The sequence below is a fragment of the Mustela nivalis genome (assembly GCF_964662115.1).
Source record: "Mustela nivalis genome assembly, chromosome: 11".
In the NCBI taxonomy this organism is placed as follows: domain Eukaryota; kingdom Metazoa; phylum Chordata; class Mammalia; order Carnivora; family Mustelidae; genus Mustela; species Mustela nivalis.
In genome coordinates, this window is record NC_139030.1 from 63,109,462 (window position 1) to 63,135,787 (window position 26,326).

Here is a 26,326-nt window from a genome sequence, read left to right on the forward strand (position 1 = left end):
ATAAGGGATAAAAATCACTTAATCATCTCAATAGATGCAGAAAAGGCATCTGACAAAGTTCAACATCCATTTAAAATAAAAATGCTCTACAAAATGGGTATAGAGAAAATATACTTCAACATACTATAGCTCATATATGACAAGCCCACAGCTAACATCATACTCATTGGTGAAAAGCTGTTACTCCATTATCTGGAAAATGCTGAGATTCCCACTCTTCCCACTTTGATTCAACATAGCACAGGATGTACTTACCAGAGCAATCTGGAAAGAAACAGAAGGAGGAGGAGAAGGACAGCAGGGAGAGGAGGAAGAGGAAGAGGAGGAAGAAATGAAAGGCATTCAAATTGGACAGAAAGAAGTAAAACTGTCACTCTTTGTAAATGATAAAATTTTATACACAAACCCCCCCAAGACTCTATCAAAAAAAGTCTGTTAAAACTAATAAAAAAAAACTGTTAGAACTAATAAGCTAGCTAATTCAGTAAAGTTGAATGATACAGCATCAATACACAAATATCTGCTGTGTTTTTATACACTAAACACAAACTACTGGGAAGAGAAATTAAGAAAGCAATCCCATTTACAACTATATCAAAAAGAATAAAATACTTAGGAATAAATTTAATAAATTTAAGGAGGTGAAAGACCTATATACTAAAAACTATGATAATGATACAAAAATTGAAGACACAAATAAATAGAAAGATATTGAATGCTCATGGATGAGAAGAGTAAGTATTGTTAAAATGCATATATTACTCAAAGTAATCTACAGACTTAATGCAATTTCTATTCAAAATTGCAAAGGATTTTTTTCACAGAAATAGAACAAACAATCCCAAAACTTGTATGGAACCACAAAAGATCCCAAATAGACAAAGCAATATCTGGAAAGAAGAAATAAGCTGGAGGCACCACGGTCCCTGATTTCAAAGTATATGACAAAGTTTCAGTAACCAAACAGTATGCAATTGGCATAAAAATAGACCCATAGATCAATGGGACAGAACAGAGAGCCCCCAAATAAACCCATGCATATATGATCAATTAATTTATGAAAAAGAAGGCAAGAATGTACAATGGGGAAAAGACACTCTCTTAATAAATGGTATTAGAAAAACTGGACAGATATAAGCAAAAGAATAAAATTAGACCACTATCTTACACCATACCCAAAAATTAACTCAAAATGGCTTAAAGACTTGAATGTTAAGACTTGAAACCATAAAACTCCCAGAAGAAAACAGGCACAGTCTGCTCCTGACATCTATCTTGGTGATGACTTTTTGGATCTGATTCCAAAGTTAAAAACAAGAAAAGCAAAAATAAACAAGTGGGGCTGCATCAAACTAAAAAATCCCTGCACTGCAAAGAAAACCAGAAACAAAATGAAAGGGCCACCTACCAAAAGAAAGAAGATATTTGAAAATCACATATATGATAAGGGTTAATATCCAAAATATGAAAAAAATTGATACAACTCAGTAACAATAATAACAATCCAATTAAAAAATGGGCAGAAGATCTGTACATTTTTCCAAAGATGATATACAGGTGGCCAATAGGCACATGAAAATATGCTCATTATCACTAAAAAGTCAAGCAATGGAAATCAAAATCTCAATGACATATCACCTCACAACTGTCAGAATGGCTAATATCAAAAAGACAAGAAATTAGTGTTGGTAAAAATGTAGAGAAAAGACTTTCATATACTGCTGCTGGTGGGAATGTAAACTAGTGCAGCCATTATGGAAAGCAGTATGTAGGTTCCTCAAAATATTAAGGATAGGACTACCATATGATACAAAAATTCCTCTGCTGGGTATTTATCCAAAAAGACAGAAACACACATTTGAAGTCACATATGCATGCTTATGTTCACTGCAACATTATTTACAGTAGTCAAAATATGGAAATATCCTAAGTTTCCATAGGAAGATAAATGAATAAAGTAGTATATATATACAATAGAATACTCAGCCATAAATATGAATGAAATCTTGCCATTTGCAACAATATGGATGCACCTTGATGGTATTACACTAAGTAAAATAAGTCAGAGAGAAAAAGACAAAGACTGTATGATTTCACCTACAGATGAAATCTAAAAAACAATAAAATGAATAAACAAAACAGAGAACAGACTGCTGGTCTCTAGAGGGGAGGATCTTTGGGGGCTGGGAGAATTGGGTGAATGAGGTCAAGAGGTACAAATTTCCAGTTATAAAATAACTAAGTCATGGAGATATAATGTACAGTATGACCACTACAGTAAAAAATACTGTGTTGCATATTTGATAGGTGCTGAAAGAGTAAATCTTAAAAGTTCTCACCACGAGAAAAAAATTTTTGTAATTCTGTATGCTGATAGATGTTAACTAGAATTTATTGTGGTCATCATTTTACATTGTATGCAAATATCAAATCACTACACTGTACCCTGAAATGAGTATTTCTTATACGTCAATTATACCTCAACTTAAAAGAAAGGGATGCGGTGTATAGAAATTCTTGTAATAAATTACGTGTATAATAAATTGTGTGTGTAATAAAATGTGTGTGTGTAATAAAATGTGTCAACCTCATACACACACAAAATAAATAGATAAAAACACAGTAAGTCTTGCATTTTGTGTAGTTTTTATAGTAATCCATTTGAAATCTCCATTTTAAAATGCTAAATTGTTCTGTATTTTAAGGCTTAATTACTCAAGTACTTAATTTACTAAGTGATTCTTAAAAGAAGAAATACATTGGCCACAAATATTTTAAACAATGTTTGGTGAAAATTTTTTTGAAGTGATGGTTCTGTACTAACACAGCTGTCAGCTTAATTATCCCAGATCTCATATAAAATTTATGTTCTTATAGTTGAAAGTGAAGAATTCTTAAAAATTTGAAATAGTGTTTGTTTTTCCTGAATAGGCATCATATTTATCCATTTTATCACAACATGATATATAAAACAAAGAAATGCATTATTATAATGGCATAAACAGCATCTAAAGTGTTCAAAATTCTTTCAAAGAATATGCTTATTGTATATCTTAAATGTGTTTATGTACAAATATACAAATATGGATAAAACTACCTATAAAATGATATAGGTCTTTGGAATGCACAAATGTAACATTCAACATTTTAGTCATTTATTAGAGGACACAGATGTCCATAATATGTAGTTATTTGTGGTTGGTTTTGGGATTTTGGGGGGGGGGGTGGTGAGAGAGACATTTCAAAAGCATATGAAGGTATACAAGCCCAGTTAGTTAGCTATCAAATAAACCTGACAATCCAGTCCCACCAATTCAACAAGATTTGTTTACTCTGTTTTGGTCTCATTTGTAGTAATTTAGAAAGGAAAAAAATCAGATTTATTTAATATGATGTTAACATCACTATGCTACTAATGTAATATAACCATTATAGGTGGCAGCCATTATTTGCATTAATTGTAATTTTATTCTATATGGAGAAGGTCATTACATGTATAAAAGAACAACTTCTATTTCCATGGAAGTGGGGTCTGCAGCTTATCTGTAAACTTGGAAATTTTCTAAAGTCTCGGGATATATCTTTTCTAAGCGCCAAGAGTCTGCTTTGTAAGAACTGTATTACTAGGATGACAATACTGCCACTAAATATTCTGATTTTTATTACAGCCATTTAAAACATGTTCAACTATCTAGAGCATAGCATACAGTTAATCATAAACAAGCTGAATTTTTCAACATCATCCTGCATCGAGTATTACTATTTCCCAGTGAATATTTCTTCCATGGCTGATAGCTAAGCATTCTAATTATAAATAGTACCATAAATTGCTGGAATCCATAATAAATAATGTTTAAAGGGTCAAAGAATCATACCAGCAATTGGCCATTTTTACACTGAAAGCAAAGCATATAGTTTTTCAATACGAAGTGTAAGAGCTCTCTAGGCAGGCAAGCATATAACCTATCAAATAGCATGTTTATTCTGTATTTGGGAAGATAAAGCAAAGCAAAACAAACAACATCTCATGAAGAGAAACCTGTTAGGCTTGCATATTCTGTAGTGTCTTTGCAAGCATACTATTTTGCTCTGCCAGGGAAGAAAATAGTATTTCTTATCATATGATGCACAGTACATCCCCACTATGGCATAGGTATTCAGAACCATAGAGATCCAGAAGTTCTGAGATATTGTGAGATATAGAGATTAGCAATATATAAGATTATAGGACACATGGAAACTCACCCTTCTAATCTCACATCCGGTAGACTTCTGTTAAGGGCGATCAAGTCACTGGCCATAAGGTTAAACTGATTGATTTTAAACAGTTCTTTCATTTTCTCCTGGTCATCTTTAGGAATCAGCACAGCCTTTCCCATTTCTCCTGGCCCTTCTTGATTTCTTGAAATAACAGCTGTAAGACACACACAGGTACACACACACATACAAACACACAGATAATGAACTGAATAAATAAACTCTTATGTTAGATTAGATTTTGAAGTCTATAATCTAGAGACCGGCTTAATAATATAAACATCAAGTCTTTATTGCTTACTTACAAACCATACACTACGCTAATGAAACAACCTATTTTAATTCATTATCTCAATGCTGCATGTTGCCTTTTAAGTCTAAACATATTATATGATTTGACTAATCAATACTTAAAACTTCTCTGTCATATATTTTTTAAGATTTTTAATTTATTATTTGACAGACAGAGATCACAGCAGAAAGGCAGGCGGTGGTGGGCAGGGGGCAATGAGGAAGCAGACTCCCTGCTAAGCTCAATCCCAGGACCCTGGGATCATGACCTGAGCCAAAGGCAGAGGCTTTTAAACCACTAAGCCACCCAGCCGTCCCTGTCATATTTTTAATATAAATTAGAGAAGGGATGAACTTGAACACTTAGGCAGACAAAATTGTGCAAAATCAAAGAGAACTTTTGAGAATATACCAACATAAATTTATTTTCATTCAATTAAATGTTTTGATATTTCACATACCTACTCCCAGTGCACCTTTCTAAAAGAAAGCAAGGTTGATAACCCATCTCAACTCCAATTTGATTCCTCTGTCAAAGTTTTTTTAAAAAATAGAACTTTCACAATGGTGAAATAGATTTTCAAATGTCAAGTTGGATTTGGACACTATATGCTCCATTACTGGCACCTCTCAACAATATTCCAGACTTGACTATTTATCAAGAAAACTCAGGATTCCATATACAGGTCATTTCCCTGCAAGTTATCACTACACTAATATTCCCTCTTGCTCCAAAATACCTTTCAATGTTTGTGTGTATGTGTGTGTATGTGTGTGTGCATGTGTGCATATGTGAATGTGAATGTTAATATATCAGTTTTTAAAAATTCCAGTCAGTCCTAATGGATCCTTAATTTACTCTTCATAATGATGCTAAATTAAGTTATAATGAAAGGAATGTGGTCTGGTCTTGACTCTTTCAATGTGTTACTATTTTATTCCCTAACACATTAATCTTACTGAAATTAGCTTCCCACCTAGGGGCAAATATTTGGAGCCAGATTACCTTAAAAATTGTAAAATTTATAAAGTATATAAAGACTGTGAAAATAATTTGTGAAATATTTCATAAAAATACAAATTCCAAAATAATAGAATAGGTTTGAAACCAGAACATAATAAGAAAACTTTTGTCTGCCTTGATATTTATAGTTAGAGAACATCTAGCCTGATATTATTAATACTAATAAACAATGGGATCATTCAGTTGATTATTCTTTTTGGAATGGCATGAGTCAGACTATAAAAGAGAATAAGCATCTCTAAGGACCTTCAGATAGGAGTATGAGATATGAGAAGAAGATAACAAGCCCAGAAATCCTCTGACATACAGAAAAATACTAAGAACTGGGAAAATTTTAAATGAAAAAATTGTATGTATCCAACCCCAAATTATTTAAAAAGTGGTCATCTGAAGAGTTTATAAAGAGCCTCATTCACTTCATGAAGCAAAAATAGAAACAATAGCAGAAATTTTAGGAAAAAGCACATTTTGCCAATTTAAGAAATAAAATTCTAACAGCAATATTTTACTTTGGGAGTTAATGTGTTTATTATCCCCCAAATCAGATGAAGTTGATGGAGTTAGCTTTCACTGACTTTGTGCTCCTGGTGAGATGCTGGACTTGGATACTAAGTTTCCTTCCATTTCTAGGGTTTCTTTTTTAAGTATTGATTCCATAAAAAGGGTTAAAAATGAATTTCTGTAGTTCCCTCTTATTTTCAAGTAAAATACATATCGGGCTACATGATACTTAGTTACCACTGATACTTTATGAATGTGTACATATACCCTATTTCTGGGGCATTAAGGCTATAGACCAGAATATGTAATCTATGTTTATGGATATAGATATGGCTAGATTATATATTCTGGTCTGGAATCAGCATACATATATATAGATAGATAATGCCAGAAAAATAGGATTAGTTTTTTGTGATAAAAATTTTTTGACTTCTGGATAAAGAATGATTTTTAAAAACATAAAATATTTCAAAAAATAGAGAAAAAATAAAAGTGGCTCATTATTCTACTTCCCAGAGAGAATCACTATTAATATGTTGGTTAATATTCTTTTCCTCTTTCTCTGTTTATATATACTAATAAAAATATATTACTCTGTCTTTTCATACACATGGAATAATACCATTAATACTAAAACTTGTTTCTTTTCTTCCAAGTATTTCTTGCCTCTCCTTCCATGTAGATTGATCTTACTCTTTTTAGTGACTCTGTTGTATTCTAGTCAATGAACCTAAGTTTATTTAGCTGATATCCTAGTTGATGAATAATGGGGCTTGTTTTCAGATCTTTGTTATACTAAACCACGCTGCATAATATTTATAACAATGTTATCTTCACTACAAAGAGTAATAAAGTATTTACAAGGTGCCAAATACTTTGTTACACACTTTATAGACACAATTTCATTTAACTATCAAAGTATAGTGGTATCTAAATATCTAAACATAGTATGTAACTTGCCCAAGCTCATATACTTCGAAAGTGATGAAGCAGTGATTACAACTCAGGTCTGTGTGATTCTAGAACTAAAGCTCAACATTCCCTCAGAAAATACTTTTGTACATAAATTTTTATAAACTTGTGTTAGTGCATGCATGGTACATTTATCAACACAAAATTGCTGAGCCAAAGGTTATGCAATATGTGAACTTAAACATGGATTTTCAAATTGGCCACCAAAAAGTTGAACCAATTAGCACTCTCTATTGCAGAAGATCAACACTACTCTCTCCATATACTTGCCAGTATTGCGTAGTATCATCTTTTTCCCCCAATGTGACAGGCAAAATAATCACATCTTAGTGCTGTTTCAATTTTCATTTTTTCAGCAATTCACTGTTTTGGTAGTAAAATGTATATATTTAAATATTATTGTTGTTATCAGCTATTGCTTTATAACTATATGCCTATCCTTTCTGGTTTGGGGAAATTGGAGAAACGGCATTTAACATTCTCAAGAAAGTGGGTTTTATTTTTTTTTTCCTTTTTTCAGTTAGTACTTGTTCATTTTCTCTATTGTCATATATATCTAAACTCCTTGTTTTGTTTCTATCTTCAATGCCTTTGGAATTCCTTTCTGTGTTTAACACAACCAGGTGCCATGCTACCAGCACATTCCCATCATTCAATTCAACCATCAGGCAAGATCACAGGAGTTGGCAGTATAACTGGTAAGAGAAAATGGGAATATACCATTTAAAGTTGACTTTTTCTTGTAAAGATGATGGCAGTTATGGAAAAAGGGGAGAAAGATTTTTTTTAAAGTAACATGATAAAAATAAATACATATACACATACATACATACATACATACATGCTATTTTTAAAAGAGAGCAGAGAGCTCAAGGGAAAAACTAAGAAAACAGCATTAAAAGATCAGCTGTTCAAAATTATTTACTTCAATAAAACTTTTAAAAAATCTTTAGAAAATAAAGTGATTGAAGAATTGGAGGTTAAGAATTTTTAGAAATTAAGAAAGCAATTCACCATTTACAGTGTTTTTAAAAGTCCCTCTGTATACTCCAACAAAAGCATATCACATTCCAGAAAAATGCACCAGAGTCAACATCTAGGAACCAGACAGGGTTATAACCTTTTATTCTATGTGGAAAAGACAGGGCACTCAGCTACATCTTAGGGCATGAAGATCAAGTTGCACACAAAGGTATTTGGTTTCTGCAATATGTTCAAAGATGCAGCCATTTGCTTTGCTTAGCATTCTGAGGATGACATGTCAGTGTTAGTAACAATGAATGTGATCATGTTATAGAATTATCATCAATAAAAACAAAATTGCCATAAACAGTATCCTTACACTTAGAACCAGTTAGCAAGCACCTATTACCATTCTTAATTATTCTCATTTTCTTAGTGGAGAATAGATAAAAACTTAATGTCTATCAGGTTAAGTTCTCGTTCCTAAAGTTAAATATTTTTTTTCTATAACAGCCATTAACAAATGCATATTTGACATTTTATAAATTTTTTTAATTTATAAAAATTAAACTTTTATAAATTAAAAATTTATAAATTTTTAATGAGCAGACCTATTGGTGTTTTTCACCTTGTTCAAGCAAAAATGGGAAAGAATGCTAGGTAATTACACCATAGAACTAGCCTTTTTCTTTTTCTGGGTCTTTTCTGGAAGAATTCATCTTGTTAGAAAATACACACTACAACATATTTTTTCTTCAGTTATATAAATAGGAAATGGGAAAGATTAAATGATTGGATATGTGGCTTATCTCTGATTTGCATTTTGTTTAAAAACAACTCCTATTTTTTTTCTAACCTCTACATAGCTAAAAAAAAAAAAAAAAAAGAAAGAAAGAAAGAAAGAAAGAAAAGAAGAGGGGGGAAAAAAAGGAAAGAAAAAAAGAAAGAAATAAAAAGGACCTCCTACATCCAAACAATATGTTCCCCCATAGCCAAACTTTAAAAAAAAAGAAAATCAGACAGATGCTGGTGAGGATGCGGAGAAAGGGGAACCCTCCTACACTGTTGGTGGGAATGCAAGCTGGTGCAGCCACTCTGGAAAACAGCATGGAGGTTCCTCAAAATGTTGAAAATAGAACTGCCCTATGACCCAGCAATTGCACTACTGGGTATTTACCCTAAAGATACAAACTTAGTGATCCAAAGGGGCACGTGCACCCGAATGTTTATAGCAGCAATGTCCACAATAGCCAAACTATGGAAAGAATCTAGATGTCCATCAACAGATGAATGGATCAAGAAGATGTGGTATATATACACAATGGAATACTATGCAGCCATCAAAAGAAATGAAATCTTGCCATTTGCGACAACATGGATGGAACTAGAGCATATCATGCTTAGCTAAATAAGTCAAGCAGAGAAAGACAACTATCATATGATCTCCCTGATATGAGGAAGTGGTGATGCAACATGGGGGCTTAAGTGGGTAGGAGAAGAATAAATGAAACAAGATGGGATTGGGAGGGAGACAAACCATAAGTGACTCTTAATCTCACAAAACAAACTGAGGGTTGCTGGGGGGAGGGGGTTTGGGAGAAGAGGGTGGGATTATGGACATTGGGGAGGGTATGTGCTTTGGTGAGTGCTGTGAAGTGTGTAAACCTGGTGATTCACAGACCTGTACCCCTGGGGATAAAAATAAATGTTGGGGAAAAAAAAAAAAAAAGAAAAGAAAATCATTCGGGGCGCCTGGGTGGCTCAGTGGGTTAAGCCGCTGCCTTCGGCTCAGGTCATGATCTCAGGGCCCTGGGATCGAGTCCCCCATCGGGCTCTCTGCTCAGCGGGGAGCCTGCTTCCCTCTCTCTCTCTCTCTGCCTGCCTCTCCATCTACTTGTGATTTCTCTCTGTCAAATAAATAAATAAGATCTTTAAAAAAAAAAATCATTGAAGTATTGATTCAACTTTTCTCCTCTAATATAAATGTAAATACAAAAGGCAACAAATGTAATACAAAAGGCAACAAATATAATACAAAAGGCAACAAAATCTATATTATGATTCGATTATTATTAATTTGAACAGGAATGGAAATGTCCCAATTCAAAAGCTAGTTTGAACTGCAAAAATAATATGCTGTGCTCTGTTATTTTCTTTCTAATTATATGATGAAATCATTAAAAAATAGTAACTTCACTCAAAATGACATTGTAAAGCTTGTAGAAATATGAAAGCAGAATTATATATATGTGTGTATGTATATACATATTTATTTCATTTTTTAACACAGTACATACTACAAAGACTTTAAGGAGATTTCACTTTAATCTTAGAATTTCTACTGATTAAAAGGATAACTACCAAAATATAAAAATATAACTACAAGCCAACCAATCAATTAATCTACCAAAGGAACACTATGTATTAATTTCATTATTGGTTATGTAGGTTTCATTATGATCATTTTTTTTCCAATTGCAGAAATGTCCCAAGGACAATGAGCATTATTTATTTGAAAAAAGAGAGAGATGTAAAAAGACAATTTATATGTAGGGGAAAAAAAATCCCGAGTAAGAAAATTTCAAGTTTATCTTCTTTTATTTCATATATATACATATACTTTTTAGAAAATTTATTTATTTCAGAGAGAGACAGAGAGAGAGCATGAATGGGGGGAAGAGCAGAGAAAGAGGGAAATTGAGAATCCCAAGCAGACTCTATGCTAAGCGCAGAGGCCATCGCTGAGTTCAATCCCAGGAGCCCGTGATCATGACCTGAGTCAAAATCAAGAGTTGGACACTTAACTGACTAAGCTACCCAGGTGCCCATTAAGTTGATTTTAAAGTAATAACTTTATTCAGTTAAAGAGCACAGTAATATATAATGTATGTTGGTAAAAGCATAATTTTGAACCAAAACCTAATGTTATTCCAGGTGCCATGCCCTCCAGGAAATTACTTCAAATTGTATTTCCATTCTCAAATTTACTCAATTATTAATTTCTGTATATTTGCCTTTAAAAGTGTTCTTTCTGGTAATACTACAGCTTTTCTCTCACTTGTATCACTTCTGATTTGTCAACTGTAATAAATTTAAAACCCTGACTTTCAACCTCTTTCATCTTTGAATATTCATACTCCATTGCTAATAAATCAATTTCTCTAAGACAGTGCTTTTTATCTTGCCAATCATAAATGTGTTCGTGATGGACTCAGAGATAAGGAAATCAAACCATCACTGGAATACACTTTCACCATCCAGACCATTTTGTCTCCCTTCAGGATTGCCTGGACCATGCTCTTTTGCCAATCTAAAGACCCTGAATTTGTCAAAGGTAATACTTGTTTAGGAAAAAGGAAATTTATATTCACTTACTTAGGCCCATTTCTGTTAGAAACAGTAACAGACTTCAAATATAAATATTACAGTACTGATATTACAACATATAGCTTAATATATGTTAAACAATCAAAATGACTCTAATGCATAAACATGAATTCACTTACTATCTCTTTGAAAAATATATGCAACTTTTATAAATCTAACACATCTGGCAATAACATTTTTTTTTCATTTTTTATCCTAGCCATATGTGGTGTTCTGATTTTTGTCTACCTTTCAGTAACTAGATTTTTATGTGGCAAAAATGTTGTAAATAGCATTAGCTACTGTTTCCCAGGAGGGCCTCACAGTAGTTATTAATAAGGTGGTATTTTTACCAGCTAGCTAAATGAGAGATCATATGCAGAAGGAAGGGGACACTAATCGCCAAACTTTCATTTCTTTTTAAATAAAAAGTACATTATTTTATAAAAATAATACACTCATTTAAAAGAAGAAAGAAAGATGGTAGAGATAGACAAAGAGGAGAGACAAAGGCAGGGGTAGGCAGGCACTATAAAAAAGAAAGTGAATAATGAAATGACTGCATGGATGATTAACTTAGATTAACTTAGATCTCTGGAGAAACACACTTGTGTATTTAAAATGGGATCATTCATATACACCAAATTTTATCATTTCATTTAGCATGATCATTATGATTAATGCTTACTTTTAGCATTTAAAAAACAATTGTGGGAATCATAGGTATATATATATATATAAAATAGGTGTATATATATATATATATACCTATTTTCTATTGTCTGCAAAGTATGCCATAGTTTGGCTATACTATGATTTATTTAATCAATCTGTTTTCACTAAACATTTATATTGTTTCAAAAATTCCTATTATAGATCATGATTCAATTAATATACTTCATTGTGAATCAATTCTTACAAATTTCTGAAAATTTGTTTTGAAAAAGTGATAGAAATTTAATGAAGAAATTATATATTTATCATACTATATAGGAATTATTCTTTTTATTATCTCTGACTTTCCATATATCCCTTTGGCTAGGAAGTATCTTCTATTTCTGATGACCAAAACAGTCCCTCTTCACCAATTTCAACTTTAAGGAAAGGTAATTGTCCTCTCCTCCATGATTTTATAGTTCTGTAACTTCACTCCATTATCCTTTCATAATACTAAATTATCACTACCTGTTCCCATGTTATGGCAGAGAGTCTAACTATTGAGCCCATTTTCTCTCCTACCTAAACACACAACCATACAACATTTCCCAGCCTCCCCTGCAGTTAAATGTGTTTTGTAACTGAGGACAGAAATGATATAAGCCAAACCCAGGCCTAGTGATTCTTCATGCTCTTTCCCTCAATACAGCAATTCTGGAAGCCATGTGGAAAGCAGCAATGGTGGGGCGGAGGGGCACCTGGGTGTTCTCAGCTGCTTAAGTGCCTAACTCTGAATTTTGGCTAAGGTCATGATCTCAGGGTTGTGAGATCAAGCCCTGCCTCAGACTCCATGCTTGGTGTGGAGCTTCCTTAAGATTCTCTCTCTCCCTATGCCCCACCCCACCTAAAAATAAAAAGAGAGAGAGAGAAAAGAAAACAGTGCCAAAATTAAAAGTTAGTAACATGGATGTATGAATCACTACTTGGAGGAGAGCCACTAACTGATAAGATATATAGATATATAGTATAATTTACATAAAAGGAAAACAACTCTATTTTGCCAAACTGTTGGGGTTTTGGACCTATTCTACCCGATAGTGTTATTTTTCCTAATGCACCTCATAATTTTCCCCTTTAGTCTATGAAGACTCATCAATGCATTCTGCCTCAACCCGATGCCTGAAACTGTTCATTCAACCAGTGAACAAGTTGAAAAAGATTAAAGAAAATTTTCAGACAATGTAGTTCTGTGGAAAAACTGAGAAAGAGAGGAGTTAAAATAGAAGTTTTCCACATCTCAGAGATGCATGAAATTATCCATGTGGTATTTTAAAAATGAAAAATCTCTAGTTTATTAACTAGAATTTAAATAAAAACTTTAAAGAATACTATTTTGTATACTTGAAGTTTACCAAGAGAGAACCAATGTTCTCACCATAAGAAAGAAAAAAAAATTATGTGAGGTGACAGGTATACTAATTAGTTTCAAAAACATACAAAATATGTTTTTGTAATCATTACAAAAATATACATATATCAAAAATCACACTGTACATCATAAATCTATAAAATTTTTATTTGTCAATTATACCTCAGTAAAGCTGGAAACAAAATGAATTAATAAATGAATGATTATATGTCAATGCACATAAGTACTACAGTGGATGCCCATTACACACTTTCTATAATGTTCCATACAAGAAAATAAAACACAGCTTATAAACTATGACTCAAGAATCCTTTTTAAAAAATGTATTTCTAAGGAAGGAGAGATATATGTCCAAAGTTACACCTACATCAATAACTAAAGTAGTATTTGCAGGTAAAAATAAATGTATATTCTCTCTCTCTGTAAATATGTATATGTACACATAGTATATACTATAAACTGTGTTAGATAAAATGAAAACTCTGCAGTAATTACAAATTTCCTGCACAAAAGTATGTAATGATATGGAAGATGTTCATTTTATAATCAAATGAGAAAAAGGATCATGAATAATGTTACCAAAATAAGCTCATTTCTATAAAAAATTAAGTCCCATGATGTATATGTGCATGTCTCCAGTGAAGGCCAGCAGTGGTTCCTTTCATTCAAGGAGATTTTACATGCTTCCCTTAGCATTATCTGTATTTCCTAAATCAATTCATCACCTCATAAGGTGATTTCAGCCACGTACTGACCAGAAACCTGGCTTTAGTCAAGACAGACACAACTGTGACAGTGACAGGTACAAAGTAAAGACAGTAGATGCTGGGGGCATGAAAACAGAGAGATGGGTGTTGGGTGGAGTTCCTGAAAGAAGGAAAGCCTCTCAGTGCAGGTAAGATGAAAAGCAGGTAGATCACCCACAGGAATTGTTTTTTTTCCAGCAGGAAAGTTCTTCCCAGGAGCTTCACTACAATTTACAGCTAAGGAAGAAAACACTTAGCACCTGAGCAAGGACAAGTAGCAAAATTCTTCATTCCTTTATAGGACCAAGCAAATTCTTGTATTAGCATAAAATGTTTTACTTTTTTCTCCCCACAATCATCCTTACAGAAGATTCTACACATTTATTAAGCCAGTGCTATTCTTACGTACTGTAAGAGGTTGTTTGGCACATGTCACAGTCATAAATGTTTCCTGGAAACAACTGGCGCAGCATTTCAAGTGTTCACTGAGGTAATAAAATAATGCTGAAATATGAAATTATTTCCTTCTACATTAAGAATGAGCTTCCTCATTAAAAGTATTTAAAAGGCCCTCATCTTGCAATGGCTCTAGTAATAGCCTTAGTTTGAGCTTTAAGTAGGAAATCCCATTCCCCTACACTGCCAAAAAGAAAAGAAAAGAAAAAAGGAAAGGCAAGGCAAAGGCCAAGGGCAAGGCAAGAAAAAAAGAATGTTAACAAAAGCACCAATTTGGGCTGTCAGCTGCTTTGGGAAGCCCTTTGTAAAGGCACATTTCAGACGGAACAATAGTCATTTTATTTATTTTATTTTAGGATTTTATTTATTTGAGAGAGAGAGGTCACACGAGTGGGGGGGGGCAGAGAAAGGAGAAGAGAGAGAGGGAGTCTCCCTGTTTAGTATGGGTTCGTAGAGGGCTCAGTCCCAGGATCCTTAGATCATGACCTGAGCCGAAGTCAGAAGCTTAACCAACTGAGGCACCCAGGCACCCAACAATTTTTAGAAGAAGCCCCTTACACAGCCCAACATTCAGTATACATTGTTCCCAAGATACACAAAGATAAGCTTTTAACATTTATATATCATCACACACGATTCCTCAAGTTTGCAAAAACATACCCACTTCACCCACCCCCTTATCCCACACCCAGCATAAGGGGAAAGATAGCGTGAGGTAAGGATCTACACTAATCTTTGAGCAGAAGCTGACAGTCTGGGCCCCTGGTAAGGAGGAATTTAGAAGAACCCAACTAGAAAACTGACGAAAAGTTCTGATGAAGTATCTGAGTGGTTCCCTTAAAAAGACCATAAAATATGCATATTTGTGTCCCATTTAATCTTCCAAAGAAGGCTTCTGCTGCAGAGCACCTCTCAGTAATAAGATATACAACATTATCTGTCCTATAGCTGTTAGTCTCTCTTTTCAGTTAAATCAAGTGTTTGCTCAATGGGAAAGATACAGGTAGGCCAGGATAACACAAGGAAAGACTATGCCTAGGTCTGACAACATGAACTTCTCACCATAGTTGACACGGTTATGGCCAACCAGCTTGCCGATAGCAGAAGACAACACAAAGCCATAGATAAGCACATTCTCAAGTAACTGGTATGAGGTTGATTCTATCGGCCTCCTTTTATCTCTATGGGGAAATGTTTTCTTGCAGGAAGAAATGTATCTGGAAACTGTCTTCTCTGGTCACAATTCTGTCAGCACCGCAACTTGCAGGTTTGCAAAAATCCTTATTTTCTTTGGATTCTGACATAATCTTACCTCAGACAAGGGAGAGTAATTTGTAACAAAAGAAATGTGTCCAACTTTTGTATCAACATGGATCGGACTGGAAGAGATTATGCTGAGTGAAGTAAATCAAGCAGAGAGAGCCAATTATCATATGGTTCTGCTTATTTGTAGACCATAAGGAGTAACATGGAGGACATGGAAAGATGGAGAGGAGAAGGGAGTTGGGGGAAATTGGAGGGGAAGACAAACCATGAGAGACTGTTGACTCAAAGGAACTAACTGAGGGTTTTGGAGGGGAGGGGGTGTAGGAGGTAGGGTGAACCTGGTGGTGGGTATTGTGGAGGGCACGTACTGCGTAGAGCACTGGGTGTGGTGCATAAACAATGAATTCTGGAACACTGAAAAAATTTTAAAAAATAAAAATTAAAAAAAAAAAAAAGAAAAAGAAATGTGTCCATGGGCTCACCCCAAAAAATCCACCTGTCTCAACATCTAGAAGCAGAAGACTTGATAGAATGGAATAATCTGCTAAAGGCTGCTGTAGGGTCTTTTGGGAGATGCAATCTTGTGGACTTCAAATGATGTTCCAATGGATGTTACAGAGCTTACACCAATATCCAATGCTTGATTCATCTCTCCTATAAACAGAATGTGCATGTCCAGAAACTGAGACTGTCTTCTTCCAGCAAATAGGTAGAAGTGCACTAGTTTCCACAGAAGAAATGCTTCCACTAGACAACACAATCTCTGTCAAATTGGAAACGGAGTATGCCCTCTGGCCATCATAAACTCAAGCCAGTAAACTCACCGGCAGAGAAAGGAACTACAATAATGGCAGAGGTGACTGATGTTACTTAATAGGAAATCAGACTGCTGCCACACAATGGAAGCAAGAACTATTTCTGGAACCTAGAGGTTTCTCTAGATTGCCTCACTTCTGTAAAAGGCCAGGTAACCGAATAATGAATTGATCTAATCAAGGCAGAAGCAATCAAAGGCTCATATCACAGGATCATAAAACCAGGTAAAGAATGCTCCAGCCCACTCACTGACAGAACTTCGAATACACACTGAATGGATGTAGTTGAAAGGACATGTGATTGTCATTTAAGGTCTCATGGGAAGTTACACACGTCATGGGACTATGGCAGCTATATTTTATGTTAATTAAGAATTTCTTAATTTCCCCATCTTTTTTCTATATTATCTTATATAACTGAAGTCTGCTAATATTTTAGGTTTTATTTGGGAATATGACTAAACTGACATTAATTCATTAGGCTATGGTAGATAATGGGATTCATGTATCCCTTGTATTGAGACACATTATTTTTCCTCTGGAAAAGAAAAGATACTAAGAATAAAGAGGAGCAGAACGCAGTAAATTTTCAATTTGTTCCTGCAGATCCACACTCCACTCTTTCTCAAACTATGCCCAAGGAGGCTGACCTGTATGGATTACAGCTGTATACTTCTGTAGAGTTCTGTACACTTCTGTACAGTTGTACACTCTGACATCAGACTGGATCTGGTCAATAGGAGAAATCAGTAGTAAGAGTTTGGAGAGTGGCAAAACATAAAGTCAAGGTATCTATTTCCTTGGTTCTTCCTTGGGTAGTGGCCCTCCCCTGTCCCGAGACCACAGACTCTTTCAGGTGACCCTCTGCAAAAAGAGATTTTTTAAGACCTCATATAATTGCCTCCTCCCTTTCCATTTAAGGTCTAGGAGTCATGATGACTTAATCCCTGATTACCAGCCCAGTGCACAACCAACCATTCCTTTCACACTAACTAAACTCTGTTGAGAGCTGTGTGAATTCCTGTGTGAATACTTCTTGTATTATACTTTCCTTGGCTACTTGCATGAAGTATGCCATCTCTTTCCTGCTGATAAAAAAATATATATACACAATGGAATACTATGCAGCCATCAAAAGAAATGAAATCTTGCCATTTGTGACAACATGGATGGAACTAGAGCGAATCATGCTTAGCGAAATAAGTCAAGCAGAGAAAGACAACTATCATATGATCTCCCTGATATGAGGAAGTGGTGATGCAACATGGAGGCTTAAGTGGGTAGGAGAAGAATAAATGAAACAAGATGGAATTGGGAGGGAGACAAACCATAAGTGACTCTTAATCTCACAAAACAAACTGAGGGTTGCTGGGGGGAGGGGGTTTGGGAGAAGAGGGTGGGATTATGGACATTGGGGAGGGTATGTGCTTTGGTGAGTGCTGTGAAGTGTGGAAACCTGGTGATTCACAGATCTGTACCCCTGGGGATAAAAATATATGTTTATAAAAAAAAAAATTTTTAGGAAGGTATGTGAGAGCTATGGTGGATACCTCACTTCATGATAAAGTTCAGAGTTAAATGACTCTAACAAGCACTGAACTCACCAGTTTTTCTGTATTCAATTCTACTTTTCAACTTAACTCTCTAATATGATTTCCTAAAAGTCAACATTTTGGGGGGTCATATTCTTCAACCAATTACAAAATATATGACTACATTCCTGTAATGTATTATGATTATTTGTTGATGATTAATAGAAGTATTACAGCAAAGCAAAAATAGAAAATTTGAAGTAGTATAAAAAACAATCCTAACATTTTCTTTTTCCACCCCAATAGAGTATCTTATGCATCCTTGAGGTGCTTATGGTACATTCTGGAAATCACTGTCAATAAATCAATCATAACATGCATTTCTTCTGGTCTCAAAACATTTTGCCATCAAAAATAGCTGTTTGTTGACATTGCTGGTTGGTTGGCTGTTATACCGATACTATTTCATTTCTGTATTCACCTCTTGATGCTGAGCATGGGTTTGACCTTCTTACTGATTATCCTTCATGGCATAACAACAAAAAAAGAGAAAGTTAATGGACAGGCCTTCTTAGGCAACAACATGGATCAGGTTCAAGTAGCAGATGTGCTTTGTTCCCTTTTGTGAAAACAACATTGCCACATTTCATGGAGTAAAATATGTTAAGGTATAGTATATATGTGTATATTCTGATGTGGTGTGTGGTAAAGCGGGCTTGGGCAGAATACAAAAACTGGAAAAGTTTAGAATTCTACACACAGAGTGGAATCATGAGAAAGTATAATTTGCTTGTTTTATTCTAAATATTAATCAGAATGTATTCCTTTGAGTCAGGTTAAAATACAGTCAGTTTTTATGATATTAAAAATATCATGAGGTTAATGAGGGTTTGTAAGGTTTACATTTCTGAATGACCAGATATAATCCCAAAAGAAAGCTTGGATATTTCATCAGTAAACTTATAAAAATGAAATTATATCAGTTCTTCAATTTGGCTGTCCAGTAATGGACTCAGATTTCCTATTACGTAAATGGTTACTTGATCTTTAAATCAAATCCTTTTCAGAAGTTCCAGCAATAATTTCAGACTATCAAAATAAAATGATGTAAATTTGTTAAAAGGGGAAACATAACATTTTGATAATTATTTTTTCAGAGAAAATTTCTACTGGAAGAAAAAAAAAAATCCAATGTTCTACCCAAACCAAAAGCTAACCTCAGCCATCACATATCTAATCACTACCTGCCCCCTACCATCACTCCTTATGTTTATATTTGGGGCATTCCAACATTTTATTGGCCATCTGTATAAACCAGCTGCTGATCTTTGTATTTATTCATAGTTGTGATAAATCTTACTGCTTAACACTAACTTATATTGAGTTTTTAATTTTCTATTGCCTCTGGGCATTTTTTGTTAGTTAATATTAAGAGCAACCAGGATACTAATAATGTGCTATAATAAAGGATGACTTTATATAAGTCAAAAGTTAAACTGAATATACTAGCTGAATAACGTAAATATGTCATTAAAATTTCAGAAATCCACCATATACAAATACTTTTGCCCTTTTTAAAGTATCCAAACATCCCAGAAACTTAACCACTCAAAACACCCAAGACCTAAATCAATACTCATTCAATAAGCATTTACTGCCTGTGCCAAAGACATATGATAATTTTAAAATTTAAATGTTGTCATAAAAATCAAGATGCTCAACCACAATAAGGTACAAATTTAAATGAAAACAGTCGTTCTTAAAACTCATCAGAACTACATTAAATATTATCAAATATACTCTGGCTTTTGTTATCTAAACCTTGCTTTTATTTGTTTTGTTTTGTTTTTTAAACAGAATTTTGGTTATATCATAAGGTTAAAGGCATACTGGGGGTACTTTCTCATCTAGGTAAGCTATGGATTAAATTAGTGGACCAATACAAAATAACAGTCTTTTAAAGCGAAGAATAAGCAATAACCTCTTCCTCCTTCTTTCTTTATAGTTTCCTCTTAAAAATCCCTAACTAACATTCTACCTGACTATATAATAAGGATGTATATGTATGTATATACACATATATATGCTTATATTTATGCAAAAAATTATATAAACACATACCTTTACAGTTTTGTGGTAATATTTACAATATCTATTGATTCTACTTTTTTCTTTCATATTTGATGATTTTCACCTTTTCATAACTACATATGAAACTATTTAATTTTCATTTTGTATGCATTGATAATTTAAATCCTGTACTACTTAAGACCTATCATGATAGGTTAAAGTTTATTTATAGTGATCATGGACTCAACCTTGATTTCCAAGGTAACTATGCACCTTTTGAGGAATTGTTTTTTAATTTATTTTAACCAGAAGAAAAAAGCAGTTTACTCTGGCACAGTTGCCTGCCAATGTTTACTAACAGATTCAGCTCTCTATAGGAATAAAAAGTAGTAGTCACTTTAGGAAACAGCTTTAAAATCTCTTTATATCAGGGTTTTGTCATCCAATAGGTAATTCCATTGCAATTTAGGGTTAATAGCTCTTTATTCATGCTACTAGGAAGGGACAACTAATTTAATATCTATCATTATACTGTTTTATTTTCACAGTTATTTTATATTTACTCTTCTGCATCACTGAACTAATTTGAATTATTTTCTTTCTTATTTTATAGCCCATCAAGTTAAAAATACTCCAGTGGTTTCAAAATGAGTTTTTTTTTTTTTTAAGTGCAGCTATAAGATGAGTGTTCTTTTAGAAGTGACCTTTCAGATTGCTTACTGATCATATGTTAGTTCATCTACCATTGTAGCATAGCAAAAACATTTCACCACCCCTTAGAATTTGTTTCCTTTCAGCTCTGTTTCTTCACTCTGACCTCATTTTTCTTATGTACTGTCCTATTTCATAAACTCTCCAATGAGAGACCAGTTGGGTGAAAAGACTGACAACAGGTACATGTATGACCATATTGATTTGCATTCATCAAAACCCACCCCCTGCATATCTTCTCAGATTATAGACTCACAGTATCTCAAGATTGGAAATTTAGGTGTTTTGCCTAAATGCACAAAAGTGTTTTGAACAGAGACATGCTTAGGGCCAGAGTATCTCTTTTTGCATTAGCTTTTTACAAAATAAAGCTGAGTTTAGTGTGCAGGTCAGTCGTGCAAATCATCCATGATCTTACCAATAGTTTATGACAATTTAAAGAATGAAAGTATTTGTCTCAGGAAAAACAGACTGTTGGGAGAATAGAAAAGGTAGAGCAATGTAGTAAATTTCCTCTTCATATTAAGTGTCACACCAAACTAAACAGAATCCCATGATAGTAGCGACTTGCTATTCCCTTGCCTATTAACTGACATAATTTGCTCACTCACTGAAAAGTAGTCAGGAATCCTCAGTTTAAGATGTTGACAAAGGTGCACATCTCTCTTGTAACAAAGCATCTGAGATCCTTAGGTAAAGTCATTCTGTTCATATAAAAAGATATCCCTAAGACTTTAAAGCAAGCTACACCTGGAGGTCCAAGGCAGAATTAAAAGTTTAGTTTTCACAATAATCATTTCAGGAAACTCCATTCATATTGGTCATTTTTTAAGCATATAGAATAGCAAAAGGAAGTGAGGAAGATGAAAACAAACTTTGTTAAGTTTAAATGGGTAAGGTTCAGTGTGATGCATTCCTCACAGAATACAACTAAGGAATTCCTTGATCAACAAAAACTTGTTCTCCTTAGAGTTTTTTCCAGTTCCTCCCAGTTTTTTCCTCAGCTAATGTAAATTATTGCCCATCTTCTCTTTGTTCTGTCAGATGCCAATGACTTATCAAGGCATTTTGTAGCCTTTTCTCCTAGCAGCAAATTATCTACCTCATGTAGATTTCATTTTTCAAGTTTGGGACAGTACTTCATGAAACAATATCAAATTTTATTCTCATGTGCATTACATGTTTAGTTATAATTGTTCAGATGTAATTGAGATGTTTAACTTTTATTAAGTGTTGGACATGATGGAATTGTCTCTTCATGTTCATGACAATTCAATTTAACAAGCACTTTTTTTCTTTTATATGCCCGGCTCTATTTGTAATACTTGGCATATATCAGTGAACACTAGGGCAAAAAGTTCCTACTCTAGTGCTTCTGAGATCTTATAATATACATTCTCTAGTTCTGTTCCACCCACCAACAGTTTCCATTTCCTTCTGTTACTCATTCACATTAGTACCACTGGAAAGCTTTCAAAGAGCACTTGTGCTAATGTCCAATAAAAATAGTAAACAAACAATAAAACATGTAATACTTAAATTGTGTTTATATATTAGGCACTGTTCTAAATGTATTCTATACATTAACTCATTTAATCTGCATTGTAACAAGTATATGGGGTAGACACTATTTATCATCACCCCAATTTTATGGAAGGGGAAACACAAAAATAGAGAAAGCTTTAATAACTTCCATGCTTGCTAGTTAATGAGCGAAGCCCTCATCAAACCAGGCAGCATAAACTTAGATTTTGTGCTATTTGCACAAAATCTGCATTTGTCCAAAATCTCTCCAGAAAATTTTATGTAGCATTTCTTTTAATTTGGTTACTTTAATTATCTGTTCCATAGTAATTCAAAACTTAGTTCACAATCTCTGATCTAGCTGAAAATATGCTGTATATTTAAAGTCAATTTAAAGACATAAAATTCCACTGAATAAGTCTCAGACCTCAGTAATCTTTCCCATTCTTAATCACTTTAACTTAATCTTATGGTTACTGATTTAAAATTTTCCTCTTTAATTCTGAACTAATCATTCTTCATATTAATTCAGAGAACTCATACCTGTTAAAAATAATTAAATTTTCCCTACAAGCGAGAGATATATTATATTAACAGAATAATGTGTATTACTCCCTAATACCATGATTTTTCTGGGTTTCTATAACAAAATATAGGTTATCTACATTTCCAAATATTTTGTTTTGGACAAATGATTCTATAATTATATAATTATTTCTGCAGCAAATATAGAGTATCTTTAGATAGTGACTTTATCTGCATATTGTTCATTCAACAAAGACCTATAACAAAATACAAAAGAACAAAGTTTACTGCATCAGATTAAATAAATCAATTTAATACATAATGACAAATGTACCTGGTTCTTATTCTGGAGCCACTGTTCTAGGAGGTCAGCATATTCCTCCTGGCTAGAAACTTGCTAATGGTGAATATTTCTTTTCTTTTCTTTTCCTTTTTTATCACACCCGTATAATTATTAGATATATAGCTTTGTTATCTGGCATATAAACGATATTGCTCTCCTAAGGATGATTAAATATCTGTTAAGATAATTAAGCAGATTCTAATTATGCCCATCTTCAAGAGAGAGAGAAAGAGAAGGAAATGCAGATATGTTACTAATTTTAAGGTTAATAACTGGCCCTCATAGTTAAGATATATTTTTCAAGACTAACTTAAATGATGTATTATTTAAATGTAATACACTCATGTGTGCAGTTCAATTTTTTATAAATGTATATATGTTTAACCATTTCAATCAAAAAACAGACTATCCATTACTCTCAAAGTCCCCATGTTTGTTTCCAGTCACACAACTGCTCAGACTTGTTCATATATTTTCTGCCACTATAGTCCAAATTTGTGTTTATAGCATTTGTATGAATAAAAATGATACAGTATGTACCCTTTTCTGTCTGTCTTATTTCCCTCAGTATATCAAGATTCATCTATACTACTGAATACATCAGTAACCATTCTTCTTGAATAAACACCTAGAAATGAAACTGCTGGATGGCATGGTACAACTTTACAAGAAATTGCAAACCTTCCTCTAAATCACATTCCTACCAGCAATGCATGACAGATCTGGTTGCTCCCCATCCTCACCACTACTAGGTATTGTCTCCATGCTTATTTGGTTCTAAAAATGGGTTCATTGTGATATTTCAATACAGTTTTTTTAAGAGTAGAAGTATTTTATTTAATAGTTTTCTACAGATTCGTAACTTGCAAATATTTAGACAAATGATGTGGTATCTCTGTTATCTTGATCTCCATCCGACCAATGTTTGAAGTTGAGCCTACACTGAGGCATTGTACAGGCAGTAACAGGCAAACAGTTACTTTTGATCCCCAACACCGTTCTAGAGAAGACTTTATAGAAACACACCTTGGGGTGCCTGCATGGCTCAACCCATTTGACTCTTGCTTTTTGGCTCAGGTCATCATCTCATGGGTTGTGAGATAAACTGGCATTGGGCTTCACATTCAGCATGAAATCCGCTTACGGATTCTCTCCCTCTTCCCCTCCCACTGCTGTCCACTTGCTTTCTCTCAAATAAATAAATTTTAAAAAGGAAGAAGAAGAAGACAGGAGGAGGAAAGGAGGAGAAAGAAACACATCTGATGTTATCATGGCTGAAATTTCTCTAGGTTGACATTATAGACACTGACTTACGCATCTCTATGTGTCAGTTAATCGTGGTCCTATTTCTAATCTTTTATTGATCTCAGAAGTTTCTATGGATGTCCCTGCTATTTCTCATGGTCCTTAATTATGACAACAGATCTTTTTTTTTTTTTTGTAGAATATCAAATAGAGATACACATTTCTTTTCTGATACACTTCCTTTCCTTATGTAGACCCAAGTTTTTCACATGTTACCATGCTCCTTTAAAGAAACTTTCATATGTTTTATAGTACAGTCTGCAAGAAATAAATTTCCTCAATTTGTGTTCAGGAAAATATTTATATCCCTTTCACTACTAAAGGACAATTTCATCCCATATAGAATTCTACACTGGTAGTGTGTGTGTTTTGTTTTTTTTTTTTAACTTTAATGATTTGACTCCAGTCTCTTCTGTTTTGCATGGATTCTGATGAGCAGTTGGCTCTAATTATTGTCATTCCTCCATAAATGATATTCCTTCTCTCTGGCTGCCCTCAAGGTTTGTATTTCTCTTTGGTTTTCTGCAATTCTAATAGGAATTGCCTAGGTGTATGGTCTTGATACTTACCTCATTTGTGTTTTCCGAGTTTCTGGGATCTGTGATTTGAGGAAATAAATCATTATGTCTTCAAATATTTCATCTACTCATTCACTCTTCTTCTGCTATCCCAATTACATCAATATATTTTTTTCTTTGTGCCATAGTCTTTGGTATGGTGTTGATTTGTGTTTTGTTTTCTTCTCCAGTCTTCATTCTCTTTGCATTTCAGTTTGGGTCACTTCTGCTACCTGATGTTCAAGTTTGCTGTTTCTTTTCTTGGTTATACTAAGTCTGCTATGAACACTTTGAGTGTATTCTTTCTTTTTATTACTATGCTTTTAATTTCTAATATTTCCTTTTAATTTTTTCTCATACTTTCGATATCTCTACAGACATTGTCAGTCTGGTATTGCATGTGGTTTACCTTTTCCATTAGAGTGTAACATATTAAAACTATTAAACATACTAAATTTAACATTAAACATATTAAAATTATTTTAAATTCCAAATCAGTCTGGTATTTCATGTGGTTTACCTTTTCCATTAGAGTGTAACATATTAAAACTATTAAACATACTAAATTTAACATTAAACATATTAAAATTATTTTAAATTCCATAAAATTACTTCCACCACCTGAACAATATCTGAGTCTAATTTTGATGACTATGTTGCTTCACATTCTGTTTTATATTGCTTTTTGGCACGCCTTCTAATTTTTCCTTGAAAGAGAAATTTGTACAGGGCAATAGATACTGAAGTTCACAGCCCTTTACTGTGAAAATTCATGATCATCTGGCTAAGAGTTGGGCTGTTTGATTTTTATTCTATTCCATTAAAGTTATATATACTAATATAATTTTGATGCAATAAAATTCATTCTTACTAAGATTATTTTTGACAAATGTTGACAGCATATAACTGCCACCAAATCAAAATATAGACTATTTCCAGACCAATAAGTTTCATTGTTCTCATTTGCAGACAATCTGCTCCTCATACTATCAGCCCCTGATAATCACTGTATCTGT

At 33.6% G+C, this 26,326-nt stretch overlaps 1 protein-coding gene across 3 annotated transcripts in view; it reads right to left on the reverse strand.

The window, feature by feature from the left end:
• GALNT13 (polypeptide N-acetylgalactosaminyltransferase 13) overlaps positions 1-26,326 on the reverse strand; it is a 534,707-nt gene that overhangs the window by 295,067 nt on the left and 213,314 nt on the right. For all 3 annotated transcript variants that reach the window (XM_082690946.1, XM_082690944.1, XM_082690945.1), the window contains one exon: positions 4,246-4,414. In XM_082690946.1, the coding sequence (XP_082547072.1) occupies positions 4,246-4,414 (169 nt within the window). The remainder of the gene's footprint in view (positions 1-4,245; positions 4,415-26,326) is intronic.